The sequence below is a fragment of the Chiloscyllium punctatum genome, chromosome 47 (genome assembly GCF_047496795.1).
Source record: "Chiloscyllium punctatum isolate Juve2018m chromosome 47, sChiPun1.3, whole genome shotgun sequence".
In the NCBI taxonomy this organism is placed as follows: Eukaryota; Metazoa; Chordata; class Chondrichthyes; order Orectolobiformes; family Hemiscylliidae; genus Chiloscyllium; species Chiloscyllium punctatum.
In genome coordinates, this window is record NC_092785.1 from 15,179,312 (window position 1) to 15,195,552 (window position 16,241).

At 46.9% G+C, this 16,241-nt stretch overlaps 1 protein-coding gene across 3 annotated transcripts in view; it reads right to left on the reverse strand.

Annotated features, from left to right (window-relative positions):
• Window positions 1–16,241, reverse strand: part of LOC140468517 (protein PAT1 homolog 1-like) — a 50,093-nt gene that overhangs the window by 30,219 nt on the left and 3,633 nt on the right. For all 3 annotated transcript variants that reach the window (XM_072564601.1, XM_072564603.1, XM_072564602.1), the window contains 4 exons: window positions 7,470–7,572; window positions 6,525–6,688; window positions 6,290–6,373; window positions 1,069–1,266 (listed from right to left, as the gene is read on the reverse strand). In XM_072564601.1, the coding sequence (XP_072420702.1) occupies window positions 1,069–1,266; window positions 6,290–6,373; window positions 6,525–6,688; window positions 7,470–7,572 (549 nt within the window). The remainder of the gene's footprint in view (window positions 1–1,068; window positions 1,267–6,289; window positions 6,374–6,524; window positions 6,689–7,469; window positions 7,573–16,241) is intronic.

Genomic DNA, 16,241 nt, shown 5'->3' on the forward strand with positions numbered 1-16,241 from the left:
GGAGCGAGTTACACAGGGAGGGAGTGGGTGTAAGGGCTGGAGGAAGTTACAGATATAGGGACAGGGTGTAGGTGCCAGAGGAGGTTACAGAGACAGGGAGGGTGTGTAGGTGCCAGAGGAGGTTACAGAGATAGGGAGAGGATGGAGGGGCTGGAGGAGGTTACAGAGGTAGGGAGGGGGTATAGGGGCTGGAGGAGGTTACAGAGGTAGGGAGGGGGTGTAGAGGCTGGAGGAGGTTACAGAGATAGGGAGGGGTGTAGGGGCTGGAGGAGGTTACACAGAGGGGGGGATGGAGGGACTAGAGGGGTTTACATAGATAGGGAGTGAATGGAGGGGGTTACACAGAGAGGGAGGGGATGGAGGGGTTTACATAGATAGGGAGTGAATGGAGGGGGTTACTCAGAGGGAGGGGATGGAGGGACTGGAGGGGTTTACATAGATAGGGAGGGTGTGTAGGAGCTGGACGTGATTACAGACAGGGAGGGGGTGTAGGGGCTGAAGGGGGTGAGAGATAGGGAAGGGGTGTAGGGGCTGTAGGAGGTGACAGAGATAGGCAGGGCTCCAGGGGCTGAAAGAGGTGACAGGGATAGGGAGGGATGTAGGGGCTGAAGGACTTGACAGGGATAGGGAGGGGTGCAGGAGCCAGCAGAGGTGACAGAGGTAGGGAAGTATGTCGGGACTGGAGGAGGTAGCAGAGATAGGGACGGCTGCAGCGGCTGGAAGACAGTACAGAGATAGGAATAACTGTGGAGGCTAGATGAGATTACAGTGATCAGTGACTGTCATTGTTGAAGTATGTTTCAGATTGGGAGGAGTGCAGAGGCTGGAACTGGTTAGAGAGATGGGGAAAGGGATGAGGCATGGAATAATTTAAGCACAACAATGGAAAGAGAGACAAAAAAAACATGGAATTTTATAACCAGGAGTCCACGTGGATCCACAGGGACAAGGCAGGTTGGACAAACATGATTTTGTGGGATACATGGAAGCGAATGTGAGGAATGCTGAAACAGTCTGGGGTGGGGACCCTGGGTTAAGTCAATGAGCTGGCAAGCTGTGAAGACCTACCTGTTGGGTGGAGGTGGGGTGGCTCATGTGCTTGGGGGGCGTTCCGATGGGGGCGGTCCGTACGGGGGGGCTCCCGATCACGGGAGACGAGGACCTGGGCGGAGGGGCACGGTCCGACAGGTCCCGCTCTTCGCCACGCCCGAAGGCTGGTCTCTTGGGCAGAATGGAGTCCTTCGAGCCAGACAGAGCGCGACCGTCCTAGAGCAGGAGGAACGGATCGTGACACAGCTCATCCAGATTGCACTGCACACTCTGACCTCACACACAGGAGACCATTCGGCCCTTAACCCTGCTAGGCAGCAACAGGACTAGGCCATTCAGCCCTTCCACCAACTTTCTCTCAACTTGTCCACGGGACCTCAGCTTCACTGAGAAGGCTTGGATCTGTTGACCCTCCCTAACGGCCCTCGAGCTGAGTAATTTGCTGTGGGTCTGGAGTCACATGGAGTTCAGACCAGGTAAAGAAGGCACAACTTCCTTGTTTGATGGACACGCGTGACCAGGTGGGATGTTGCGACAATTAACAGTGGGTACGGTCACCACAATGTCAGCTTTTAATTCTAACTCTTTGGCGTATTGTAATTTCATATCAGGTTTTGGGACACACGTTCAGTGCAGTCACTACAGCACCACTAACATTCCCCAGGAACAGCAGGAGGCCATTCAGCCCATTCTCCAGCCTGTTACACAGGGGAAACAGTGGGCCATTCACCTCCTTCTCCAGTCTGTTAAACAGGAACAGCCGGAGAGCCATTCAGCATCATAGCAGGATACAAGACCAAAAGCAAGAGTAGACCAGATTACAGCATAAGCCTGCTTCACCATTCAATACAACAATACCCGACCTCTGGCCAAACCACACCTTGGTGGCATTCTGTCGCCTGCTACCTTTGCGAATTATCCAGGGTAAACCTGGAGCGACAATGCCATTCACCAGGTGTGACGCTGGCAACTGGCTGCAAGAATGCCTTTTTCCATAGCTCAACCTCTGACACAGCGTGTGAGCATCTGAAGGAAGTGATTGCCCCCACTACTTCACAGCGACAAAAGAAGTTCTGCTCTCCCTGTTATCAGAAGGATACTATCAAGCTGGAGAGTAATAGAGATGTACAGCATGGAAATAGACCCATTGGTCCAACCTGTCTATGCGACCAGATATCCCAACCTAATCTAGTCCCACCTGCCAGCACCCAGCACATATCCCTCCAAACTCTTCCGATTCATATACCCATCCAAATGCCTCTTAAATGTTGCAATTGTACCAACTTCCACCATTTCCTCTGGCAACGCATTCCACACCCGTACCACCGTCTGTGTGAAAAAGCTGCTCCTTGAGTCCCTTTTATATCTTTTCCCTCTCACCCTAAACCTATGCCCTCTGGTTCTGGACTCCCACATCCCGGGGAAAAGACTTTGTCTATTTATCCTATCCATGCCACTCAGTTTTGTAAACCTCTATAAGGTCACCTCTCAGCCTCCGACGCTCCAGGTATAACAGCTCCAGCCTGTTCGGCCTCTCCCTGTAGCTCAAATTCTCCAACCCTGGCAACATCCTTGTAAATCTTTTCTGAACCCTTTCAAGTTTCACAACATCTTTCTGATAGGAAGGAGACCAGATTTGCATGCAATATTCCAACAGTGGCCTAACTAATGTCCTGTACAGCCACAACATGACCTCCCAACTCTTGTACTCAATACTCTGACCAATAAAGGAAAGCATACCAAACGCCTTCTTCACTATCCTATCTACCTACAACTCCACTTTCAAGGAGCTATGAACCTGCACTCCAAGGTCGCTTTGTTCAGCTACACTCCCTTGGACCTTACCGTTAAGTGTATCAGTCCTGCTAAGATTCACTTTCCCAAAATGCAGCACCTCGCATTTATCGGAATTAAACTCCAACTGCCATTTCTCAGCCCATTGGCCCATCTGGTCCAGATCCTGTTGTAATCTGATGAAACCCTCTTTCCTGTCCACTACATCTCCAATTTTGGTGTCATCTGCAAACTTACTAACTGTACCTCTTGTGCTCACATCCAAATCATTTATGTAAATGACAAAAAGTAGAGGGCCCAGCACCGATCCTTGTGGCACTCCACTGGTCACAGGCCTCCAGTCTGAAAAACAACCCTCCCCCACCACCCTCTGTCTTCTACCTTTGAGCCAGTTCTGTATCCAAATGACTAGTTCTCCCTGTATTCCATGAGATCTAACCTTGCTAATCAGTCTCCCATGAGGAACCTTGTCGAATGCCTGACTGAAGTCCATATAGATCACATCTACTGCTCTGCCCTCATCAATCCTCTTTGTTATCTTTTCAAAAAACTCAATCAAGTTTGTGAGACATGATTTCCCACGCACAAAGCCATGTTGACTATCCCTAATCAGTCCTTGCCTTTCCAAACACATGCATATCCTGTCCCTCAGGATTCCCTCCAACAACTTGCCCACCACTGAGGTCAGGCTCACCGGTCTATAGTCCCTGGCTTGTCTTTATCGCCCTTCAACAGTGGCACCTCCAGTCTTCCGACACCTCACCTGTGACTATCGATGATACAAATATCTCAGCAAGATGCTCAGCAATCACTTCTCTAGCTTCCCACAGAGTTCTTGGGTACACCTGATCAGGACTTGGGGATTTATCCATCTTTAACCGGTTCAAAACATCAAGCACTTCCTCCTCTGTAATCTGGACATCTTGCAAGATGTCACCATCTATTTCCCTATAATCTATATCTTCCATATCCTTTTCCACAGTAAATACTGATGCAAAATATTCATTTAGTATCTCCCCCATTTTCTGTGGCTCCACACAAAGGCTGCCTTGCTGATCTTTGAGGGGCCCTATTCTCTCCCTAGTTACCCTTTTGTCCTGAACATATTTGTAAAAACCCCTTGGATTCTCCTTTATTCTATTTCCCAAAGCTGTCTCATGTCCCTGTTTTGCCTTCCTGATTTCCCTCTTAAGTATTCTCCTAATTCCTTTATACTCTTCTGAGGATTCACTCCATCTAGCCTGTCTAAACCTGACATATGCTTCCTTCTTTTTCTTAACCAAACCCTCAATTTCTTTAGTCATCCAGCATTCCCTTTCACCCTGACAGGAATATACTTTCTCTGGATTCTTGTTATCTCAGTTGAGAAGAGATTTACCAGGACACTGCCAGGCATGGAGGGTCATAACAAGAGGCTAGATAAGCTGGAAATTCTTTCACTGGAGAGGTTTATAAAATCACAAGGGGTTTAGATAAGGTGAATGGCAGGTGCCTTTTCCCCCAGATGGAGTGTTTCAAGACTAGGGGACATCGTTTTCAGGTGCGAGGAGAAAGATTTTAAAACAACAATTTTGTTTTTTTTTAAACACAGAGTGGTTCACATGCGGAATGAACTTGCTGAGCAAGTGGTGAATGCGGGTACAGTTAGAGCCTTGGAAAGACATTTGGATAAGTACGTGAATGAGGAATGTTTGGACAGATATGGGCCAAACACAGGCAGGTGGGACTATGGTTGGCATGGACAGGTTGGACCGAAGGGTCTGTTTTCCATGCTGTATGATTCTGACTCAGATGCCTTAGCGTTCTGGTTGTGGGGACAGAGCCCTTGAAAGCACATTCAGATTTTTTTGGGGAGGCTACTGCACATGTCGTAATCATTAAAGAGGAGAGGGGATGTCCCAGAGATCTGAGAGTGTTTTCAGGAGAGTCCCTGTCATTGATTAATTAATTACTTGCTGTATGGGCTTGGGGAAGGTGTGGAGGTTCTTTGGTCATTCCAATATTGAGAAGGGATTCCCTGAATTGTCTCAGTATTAAGAAAAAGTCAACTTTTGATTTCTGAAGATGGGTCATTGGACTCAAAACATTAACTCTGATTTCTCTCCACAGATGCTGCCAGACCTGCTGAGCTTTTCCAGTAACTTCTGTGTTTGTTTGAGGAAATCTCTGACCAGTTCAACACACGAACTACGGTCAAAGAGAGCGTGTAGCACAGGAACCAGCCGCCTGCCTCAACTAGTCTGCACTGGTGTCTGCTTTCCTCACCAGGCCCCACCCATCCTCACATCAGCCGAAGATCTTTTCAGTCCTTTCTCACTACTCTGCTCATCCTTAGATACTGCGACACTGTTCCCATCAACCGTGGTCTGTGGGAACGAGTTCCAGATTCTCACTGGTCTCCAGGGACGGCAGTTTCTCCTGTGTCACGTCAAAACCAACTGGCAACATTGGAGTGGAATAGCCAGTCCCAGCACTGACCACATGCCTTCCGTTGGAAAGATTTCGGGACACCTTCTTGCTCCAGAAAACCAAAGCCAGGACCTTGGCTTGTGAACACGCGGGGTTCAGAAACACAGAATGGAAGGGGTGTGGGCGGTCTGTCTCAAACAACACCAGACCATTTGGCCTCTCAAGCCAAATAACGAGACCACAGTCTGCTTGAGCGAAGTTCAGCCAACTTCCATGGTGACGGCTATTCGATTCCGCTCTTCCTGAAAAGAATCCCCAATGCTTACTCTGTCGATTTTAATTAACAATTTTTTCATCCCGTGCCACCTTTAATGTTTCATCTATCTGCACCATCAGGTCTCTATTATTCTCAATGCTCCTATTAACAGTGTCACAAACCCTGTCTGCTTTACTTGCTGCTCGTGGGATGTGGGCATTGCTGGCTGGGCCAGCAGTTATTGCCCATCCCTGATTGCCTGAGAGGGCAGTTAAGAGACAACCACATTGCTGTGGGTCTGGAGTCACATGAGGCCAGAGCAAGGAAGTACAGCAGATTTCCTTCCCTGAAGGACATGAGTGAACCAGATGGGTTCTTCTGACAATTGATACCAGACTGTTAACTCCAGATTTTTAGTGAATCTAAATTCCACGATGGAGGGATTCGGACCCGGATCCCCAGAATACCACCCGAGTCTCTGGATTAAGAGTCCAGCGCTAATATAACTGGGCCATTATGTCCCCTAGGATCTGTGTACACATACTCCCTGGGTCCTTTTGCTCCTGCACCCCTACTGAATTGTACCTCCTATTTTATAAAGATGAGCCAGTGTGACACACACACCCTGTAAATAAGCAGAAGAGCTAAAGATGCACAGGAAAATGCAACACCTCATTCGGTAATACGGAAATCAGTTTTGATTCTGTTAACAAAGCAGGGAGCAGTAAAGTTCGCTTCGCAGTGATTGAGGTGAAGTAAACAATAAGTGATCTGACTTACCTCTAAATGGGAGAGGAAAGGATTTCCGATTCCACCGAACACCATGGGCCCTTCCCACATGCTGGGGTTCGGTCGAGGGGGTGCCTGTGAGCAAGACGTAGGAGGCAGTGAGAGAGTTTTAAACAGGAAGGGATCATACAGAAAGTGTCTCGAAGACACCAGCCTGAGGTGTCAGTGCACAAGAGGGTCAAGGGAACTGGCGCTGTAGGGACAGGCTGGGCTGGACTGGACTCACCTGCAGCGGAGGGTTAGACGGCACTGCCCTCATGATGGCTGGGTCCTCCAGGTCACTGTCAATGACCAGCTTGCTGATGCTCTCCGCCAAGTTGCTCTCCTTCAACAGGTCATCTGGGTCCCCTGTCGGATCAGCCAGGCCGTCATGCTGCTCCTCCCAGTCCTCTGCCAAGCCGAAATTCAAGAGGAGTCAGACGGAGCTTTGGCTCTCTTTCCCAGGCAACTACGTCATTCAGCAGCGATCCAAACACGCGCGCAAACCTCCCAATTCACCATCGACCCTCTGCCCATAGACAGTCACTCGTAACACAGCCAATGTACTGACAGTCAGAGATCGCCTCAATTGTGATGTTGAGTTGATTTTCTGAAACGTAACTTTTATACAACATATCCAAGAGCTTATTCCAAGTCAATTCAAACGGGGCACTGCCTGACGAACAACAGCAGTCAGCATTTCTACACTGAGCACACTGCACTCTTCAGTGCTTCAATATAATTACATTACATCTAATAACAAGCATACTTCCCAAGAGGGTTTGAGCGCTAAGGGGCAACTTAAGATGAAAAACCTTACATGTTAGCTTTTCCATACTGTGCCGTGACCATTTAGAACACAGCTAAATGGTAGACCTGGTCATTGCAACGTGCCTGTCTGGCAACACTCTGATGTGGGGAAATTTGGAGAAAAAGCAGACAACGCACAAGCTTCCAGCTGGTGAATTTGTGCTGACCACTAAGTTGGTGGTCCTCCAGCAGCAGCAGCTCAGCATCCCTGAAAACAGCCTCACAGAACAGAGTTCTGACATGCAACTGCTGTTCAAGCTGTCACAATGGGACCAGCAGCCAGACCCCAGTGAGAGTCAGATGGACAAGACAGACAAGAATGGAATATCTGCAAATGAATGCTGAGGGGGCATTTGAACAAACCTCCCAGGCCATGACTTACCGACCGCACCAGGCCCGAACGTGTCGTCATTGAACTGGTCGATATCGTGATCTTCCTCTTGGAGAGCTTCTTCATCTTCCTCGATCGGGCTGTCATCGAGGGACTGAAAGGACAAGATGCATATCAATTACTGGCCAGGCGAGGCTTGGAAATGCCCTCAGGAAGTGACAAGACGGGACCTGCATCCCCAAGGGTATGGGGAAATAAGAGGTGGGTTCAACAAAGCACGGAGGCTAAGTTGCAGAAAGGACATTCCCCTGGCAGAGAGCGGGGTCTAGAAGCAGGGCACAGAGTCTCAGAAAAAGTGGCAAGCTATTTAGCACTGACACGACTTGGAAGGTCCTCACTAAATAAATACCTAACCATGTTTTGAAAACAGGTCACACGACCAGAAGAGGAAATGCTCAAGGTTAGCAAAGGTTACAAAGAGATCTTGATCAATTGGGTCAATGGGGTGAAGAGTGACAGAGGGAGCTTAACTTGAATAAAATCAAGGTGCTGCATTTTGGTAAAACTAACAAGGGCAGGACTTATACAATTACAAGTAGGGCTTTGGGTTGCGTCACAGAACCAATAGACCTCGGGCTTCAGGTACATAATTCTTTGAAGTTTGTGACACAGATAAATAGGATGGTTAAGAAGGCATTTGGCACACTTGCCTTCATTGCTCAGACCTTGGCGCATAGGAGTTGCACAGGACATTGGTGAGGGCTCTTCTGGAGTACTGTGTCCAGTTATAGAGTCATAGAGATGTACAGCATGGAAACAGACCCTTCGGTCCAACCCGTCCAGATATCCCAACCCAATCCAGTCCCACCTGCCAGCATCCGGCCCATATCCCTCCAAACCCTTCCTATTCATATACCCATCCAAAGGTCTCTTCAATGTTGCAATTGTACCAGCCTCCACCACATCGTCTGGCAGCTCATTCCATACACGTACCACCCTCTGCATGAACAAGTTGCTCCTTAGGTCTCTTGTATATCTTTCCCCTCTCACCCTAAACCTATGTCCTCTAGTTCTGGATTCTCTACGCCAGGGAAAAGACTTTGCCTATTTACCCTATCCATGCCCCTCATAATTTTGTAAACCTCTATAAGGTCGCCCCTCAGCCTCCGACACTCCAGGGAAAACAGCCCCAGTCTGTTCAGCCTCTCCCTATAGCTCAAATCCTCCAACCTTGGCAACATCCCTGTAAATCTTTTCTGAACCCTTTCAAGTTTCACAAAATCACGTCTACAGGAGGGAGGCCAGAATCACACGCAATACTCCAAAAGTGGCCAAACTAACATTCTGTAGAACCATTATAGGACCCACCAACTCCCATACTCAATGCATTGACCAATAAAGGAAAGCATACAAAACGCCTTCTTAACTATCCTGTCTATCTGCAACTCCACTTTTAATGAACTATAAACGTGCACTCTAAGGTCTCTTTGTTCAGCAACACTCCCCAGGACCTCACCATTAAGTGTAATAGTCCTGCTCTGACTTGTCTTTCCAAAAGGCAGCAACTCACATTAATCTAAATTAAAATCCTCAGCACATTGGCCTATCTGATCAGAATCCCGTTGTACCTGAGGTAACATTCTTCGCTGTCCACTACACCTCCAGTTTTGGTGTCATCTGCAAATTTACTAACTGTATCTCCTAAGTTTGCATCCAAATCATTTATATAAACGACAAAAAACAGTGGACCCAGCACCGGGCCTTGCCGTACCCCACTGGTCACAAGCCTCCACTTTGAAAAGCAAACCTTCACCATCACCCCACATCAGCTACCTTCGAGCCAGGATGGTATCCAAATGGCTGGCTCTCCCTGCATTCTGTGTGATCCAATCTTGTTGACCCGTCTACCACCAGGACTTAAGAGGCTCACTGAAAATATTCAAAAGAGAGATCGAGGAATGCCTGGATGTTAAGGGTAGCAAATAACAGAGATAGTGCAGAAAAATGGTATTGAGGTAATCAAACAGCATAGCAACATCGATGGGCCAAACTGCCTTCCCTGCCTCTACTTAGGTGGTTTCGACTGACTGAGTTCTGGTAAACATAGCACACAGAGTTCCTGTACACTGTTGTCATCTTCATTTCATACTGGGTGTTACTGTGCACAGTTCTGGTCTCCACATCATACAAGACCACTGTGCAGAGTGCACATTTCGATATTTCTCAAAGTCAGTGGGCAGAGTGCATATCATTCTGGGAGTTATTGTGTGCAGTTCCTGTTTCTACATTACATCAGAAAGGACACAGGTAGGGTAAATAGACAAGTTATTTTCCCTGGGGTGGGGACGTCCAGAACAAGAGGGCATACGTTTAGGGTGAGAGGGTAAAGATTTAAAAGGGCAGCCTTTTCACATACACGGTGGTGCATGCATGGAATGAGCTACCAGAGGAAGTGGTACAGGCTGGTTGCAACACTGAAAAGGCATCTGGGTGGGTGTATGAAGGGAAAGGGTTTGCAGGGATATGGGCTAGGTGCTGGAAAGTGGGGGTAGGTTAGTTTGGGATATCTGGTCAGTGTGGACGAGTTGGACTGGAGGCCCTGTTTCCATGCTGTACATCTCTATGACCTCGATGACACACGGGAGCACTGTACACCTTCCAAACTTGAAAGATGTCAATTCCAAATCACTTGGAGGGGAACTGGCAGGTGGTGTTGTTTCTATGTGTTCAGAATGAATTAGAATTCTTTTTTTTTGGTCTGGTGTACTCAAGTAGATTTACTTGTCCTTCTCCTTCTGAACAGTTCGGCAATTCCTGCCTGAAAGTTCTGGCAAATTTCCGCAGTCCATCTTGCAGATAGTATACACCGAAGTTGCTGAGCATGAGTCATGGAGAGAGTCAACATTTCTGGATGTGGTGCCAAACAAAACAAGCTGCTCTGTCATGGATGGTGTCCTGAATGCACACAGCATTCAGAACAAGCACAAGGACAGGTTAATGGGTATGATCTTACAGCCATTACGGAGACATGTTGACAAGGAACTGAAAGCTGGGAAATAAATATTCAGAGCGATGTGACATTTCGAAAGGACAGACAGGAGGCAAGGAATGATGGGTAGCATTGTTAGCACAGGATGGAATAAGCATTACAGCAAGAAATTATTAATGATCAGAAGATACAGAACCCACATAGGTGGAAAATAAGAAATAAAAAGGGGAAGATGACTCCAGCAGCAGTCGCACACAGGTCGCCAAGCAGCTGCCATAACAAAAGCAGTATATTAATCATTGGTATTTTTAATCTTAATGCAGATTGGGATGGTCAGATTGGCAGAGATAGCCACGAGGAAGAATTCAGACTGTGTTTTTTTTGGACAGTTTCCATGAACAGTAATAATAATAATAATAATAATAATAATAATAATAATAATAATAATAATAAAAGAACTGCGGGAGATGGAGATCTGAAAAACAAAGACACCAAGTGCTTACACTCCAGCCTTCACATCCAAAGCACCACAAGCCACCATTACCACCAGTTCCAGCGGGATGCCACACAGATTTATATCCCCCTCGACCCACACTTGGCAGCAATCCGTATGGACCCAGGACACCCTGGTCCACTCCTCCTCTGCTCTCAACAACCCAGCACCTTCCCACGAAATCGCAGAAGGTCCAACGTTTGCCCGTTTACCCCCTCTTTCTTCATTAGCTAAGGACCTAGACACACCATCCAGGGAGAGCAGCAATTCACCTGCACTTCATTCAATCCAATCTTCTGTATTCGGTGCTCATAATGAGGTCTCCTCTCCGCTGGGGAGATGAAAGACAGAATGCCTCTGCTCTACTTTTCTCACTTCCGGTATTACATACCCTGTTCTGCTTCTGAGATATTTCTTCATTGGAATTTATGATCTTGGTAATCGTTCAACATTGTAATAGTCACACTTGTTGAATCAAGAGACTCAGATCCCCGGCGATGTCAAAATGCCACTGATCACCAATGGTTCTTCCCGTTATTAGCTTGGACATCTGTGAAGGACGACCTCTAATTCTATCCCTCTCGCTCATGTTCTGTGCTCTGTTTACAATTCGCTGCATTGGCCAAAAGCAACTGTTAATCAATACCTCGTGACATCATAATATTTCAGGGCACAGAAGGCGAGTTCATACAGCCAATTTTCAGAAGCCGTTTGATAAGATGCCACACAGATCCAATGCCAACGACTGCACAATGTTCAGCACTATTCGCACCTCCTCAGATATTGAAGCAGTCCAGGTTCAAATGCAACAAGATCTGGACAATACTCACGTTTGTACTGACATATGCCAATAATGTTCATACCACACAACTGCCAAGCAAAGACAATGCAACCGCTACTCCGTCAACATTCAATACAATTATCATCGCTGAAACTCCCAATGTCAACATCCTTAGGGTCAGCATTGACCAGAAACTCAACTGGACCTGCCAGATAAATACAGAGCAGGTCAGAGACTAGGAACATACTCCTCCACCCTGGATGGGTGCATACCAGAGGGTTTAATTTCTGAATACAAGTTATACATTTAAGACAGCTGTAAAGGAATTTCGTCTCTCAGAAGGGAGTGCACCTGTGGAATTCTTCACCGCAGACGGCTGATATAGCTGGGTCGCTTCAAAACTGAAATGGATGGATTTTTAAACTGGAGGGCAATCAAAGGGCACGGGGAAAAGGCATGAATGTGAAGTTGAGGATTAGCAGATTAACCTTGACTCAACTTAACGGCAAAGCAGATTCGGTGGGCTGAATTGCTGACTTTGCTCTTACGTCATACGGTTTTAAGCTTCTTGAGGTTTGTTGGAGCTGTACCCACCCAGGCAAGTGGGGAGTATTCCAGCACACTCCCAGTTTGTGCCTTGTAGATGGTGGACAGGCTCTGGCCAGTCAGGAGGATGAGTTGCTCACTGCAAGATTCACAGCCTTTGACCTGGTCTTGTAGCGACAGTGTTCTATGACGAAGCCAACTCAGTTACTGGTCACTGGTGACCCCAGCACGTTGACTGAAGGATTCAGTAATGGTCATGTCATTGAATGGTAGGGATGGTTGGTGTGGTTAGATTGCTTCGTATTGGAGATGCCTGTGGCATGAATGTTACTTCCCACTTGTCAGTCACTGGCCTTGATCTCCCCAAAGCCTTGTCCACCATTTGTAATTTACACGTCACAAGTATGATGGAGAACTCTCGACATGACTGGATGAGTGCAGCCTCAACACTATTCAAGAAGGTCCACAGCACCCAGGGCAAAGATGCCTGCTTGTTTGGCACTCCATCTACCACATTCAACGTAAAACACAGGCAGCAGTGCATACCACCTACACTAACCGACCAGGGCTCCTCTGACCCGTGACCTGAACAGCTTCTACCCCTGCTCCATCAAAAAGAGTCACACACCATACTGGCTTGGAACTACTTTGTGATGCTTTTCTACTGGGGCTGGTTCAAAATCCTGAAACTCCTTTCCGAAAAGACCTACAATTGTCACTATGTCCCTGCTTCAAAACAGCAGGTCACCACCAACCTCAGCATGGTCAATTACACGGGCACCATTTTCATACGCACTGTTGGCGCTGTGACTTGGTGGGCAATGAATGTTGGTCCAGCCAGTGAAACCTACCCATCCTGGGTACAGAAGAAAGAAACCTTGTTGATCAGTTAATAGCAAAACAATTCTCACCGAGAGTGAGATGAAGAGACACCAGCCGACACTGGTCACTAAATCTGAGTCTACAAGATGGATTTCAAAGTTTGAAAATTCAGATTCAGGGAAGATATTCGAGAGCTCAAGAGCCCAGGCGGCTGGACGAACGATGACCAACAATTGCAAGATTAAAATCCATAAAAATCTATCTGGCTGGCACGTTGGATTAGTGGTTAGCAGTGCTGCCTCACAGCACTGAGAACCTGAGTTTGATTCCAACCTCGGATGAATGTCTGTGTGGAGTTTGCACATTTTCCCCCGTGTCGGCATGGATTTCCTCCAGGTGCTCTGGTCTCCTTCCACGCTCCAAAGATGTGCAGATTCGGGTGGATTGGCCATGATAAGTTGCCCCTTAGTGTCTAGGGATGTGCACGCTCGGTGGGTTAGCCACAGAAAATGCGGGGCTACAGGGATAAGGCAGGGGATGGGAAGCTCTTGAGAGGGTCGGCGTGGACTCAATGGGCTGAGTAGCCTGCCTCCACACAGTAGAGATTCTATGATACTGCATTGCCACAAAATAAGGATGCCTCTCTGCCTTGAAATTAATACAACTCTGATGTCGTAAATATGTATTACAGAAATACATTCTCAAAATGGGCCAGCGTCTCATTTGATCATCCCTATTTTAAGCAAGCTGGAATACATGGGGATTGATTATTTATGCCTGACAACACTTGTGACTCTTTGGAGTTATATTACAATGGAAGGCAGGCTGTTTCTTGCGAGATTGTACTTGATCAACTGTCCCAACCCAATCTGTGGCAAAAGAAACCAAACTCCTTGTTAATGATGGATATCAAACCATAGAGAAGACCCCATTTCACTCAATCCCTGCCTTCCTGCACATGACTGAATGACAAGAGATTCTGACTTTGCCCATGTTGCTGGCTCTGAGGAAAGTACACTTTATTCCCAACAAAGATTTCTCACAGCATAAGACTCTTCCTGATCACTGCCTCTCCCTTTGTGTCTCTTGAGCTGCCTTCAATTTCCCCTCTCCATCTCTCTTTCTTCATCTCCATTGCTATCATGCCTCATAATCTTCCCGCCTCAGGCGACTGACTGTGTGGAGTTTGCACATTCTCCCCGTGTCTGCATGGGTTTCCTCCGGGTGCTCTGGTTTCCTCCCACAGTCCAAAAATGTGCAGGTTAGGTGAATTGGCCATGCTAAATTGCCCGTAGTGTTAGGGACAGGGGTAAGTATAGGGGAATGGATTGCGCTTCAGTGGGTCAGTGTGGACTTGTTGGGCTGAAGGGCCTGTAAGTAATCTAATCTCGTGACTCACCTATCCACAGCTTATCTCCATCTCCTGCTTTACAATGCCTCATCCCATGCCTACCTCGTCATCTTCTCATTCTCTGTCTATCTTTCTCTCACTCGACTGCACACTCAGGCTTGCCCTCTGTCTCTGCTGCTCTTTCTCAACATTCTCCAATCTTCATCACCAGCCTCCCCCACTCACACGTATGACAAACATGAAACATGCACTTTACCTTAATCATCATCATCATGCTCCCTCCTCCCCCCCCACGAAGTAGACCAGCCAGACAGCTCTCCAGGGGAAATCATTTACACGAGTTCAACCTGACATATTCACTTTTGACCTTCAGGGATTTTTATTTTAACAGTCTGTGTTAATTTGAGGAATTTGTTATGTGAGCTCACATTCCTAGGACAGGATCAGATACACAGTAAATCAAACAAAGCTCAAAGACAGTCAAGTCTGAAAGCTCCAAACTAGAGGGAGATAGTGGATCGTGATTATGTCACTGGAGCCCAGACAAGTGCACTGGGGACACTTCCCATCAAATCCCATCAATGCACCTGATAGAACTTTAAGTAGTAAATTGGTAAATCTGGAATTAACAGCTCGTCTCAGAATCGGAAACCAACAGCAATTGTTGCAGAAACCAATTTGATTCACCTTACTTGATCTGATTAATCAGTGACAGGCTGACATGTGGTGGACTTGCGTGTTCACTGAATTGGAATGGACAAGTTAGTCAGCTCACGCAGACTTTGAAAAGAGCATCAAATGTTCACCCATGAAGAAAGAAATCCACCCATCCATCCCCACCCATTTTTCAAGTATGTAGTTACAGAGGTTCTGGTCTCCCCCCAATAGGAAAGGTGTCGTTAAACTTGAACAAGTTCACAATACATTAACAAGTAAGTTGCCAGGGTTTTTTTTGGGGGAGGGGGTGTTGAGCTACAGGGAGAGGCTAAGTAGGATGGAGGTGCTTTCATCTGGAGCATCAGAGGCTGAGGAGTGACCTTGTAGAGGTTTATAAAATCATATGGGGCATGGATAGGATGAATAGATGGCCATCTTTTCTCCAAAGTCGGGGAGTACAAAACTAGAGGGCATAGATTTAAGGTGAGAAGGGAAAGATTTAAAAGGGACATAAAGGGGAATGTTTTCACGTTGAGGGTGGTACTGTGTTTGGAATGAGCTGCCAGAGGTGATTGTGGAGGCTGGTACAATTACAACATCTCTCTGCCGAGAAAATTATTTGCCCCTGTGCTTCTCTTCACTCTACCTGATGAAGAAGCAGCACTCTGAAAGCCTGTGATTTCAAATGAACTTGTTAGACTATAACCTGGCGTTGTGTACCTTCTAACATTTAAAAGGTATCTGGATGGGTATATGAAAAGAAAGGTCTTAGAGGGACATGGGTCAAATGCTGGCAAATCAGACAAAATTAATTTAGGATATCTGGTCAGCATGGACGAGTTGGACGAAAGAGATAGACAGCACAGAAACAGACCTATGTCTATTTCCAATATGTTCTGTCGAGAACAAAATTAGGCCTTGGCGTGTTCAGTTTCCCCTGAGAGCACGGGTTTGTTTATTCCATGCTATCAATTCCCTTTTTGTTTTGATCCTAGCTGATGGCAATACTGAACAAGTCAGGTTCCAGAATCAAATCTGGCTTGGTGAACTAAGTTTTAGATTTTGATTTCTTCACCATAAGTTCAGCCACTGAAGTTATACAAATGCAACGTGCATGCGAACACACACACACGTTCAGTTGTGCGTGTACTTTGTATGAAAAAACACACATTTTATGACATAGA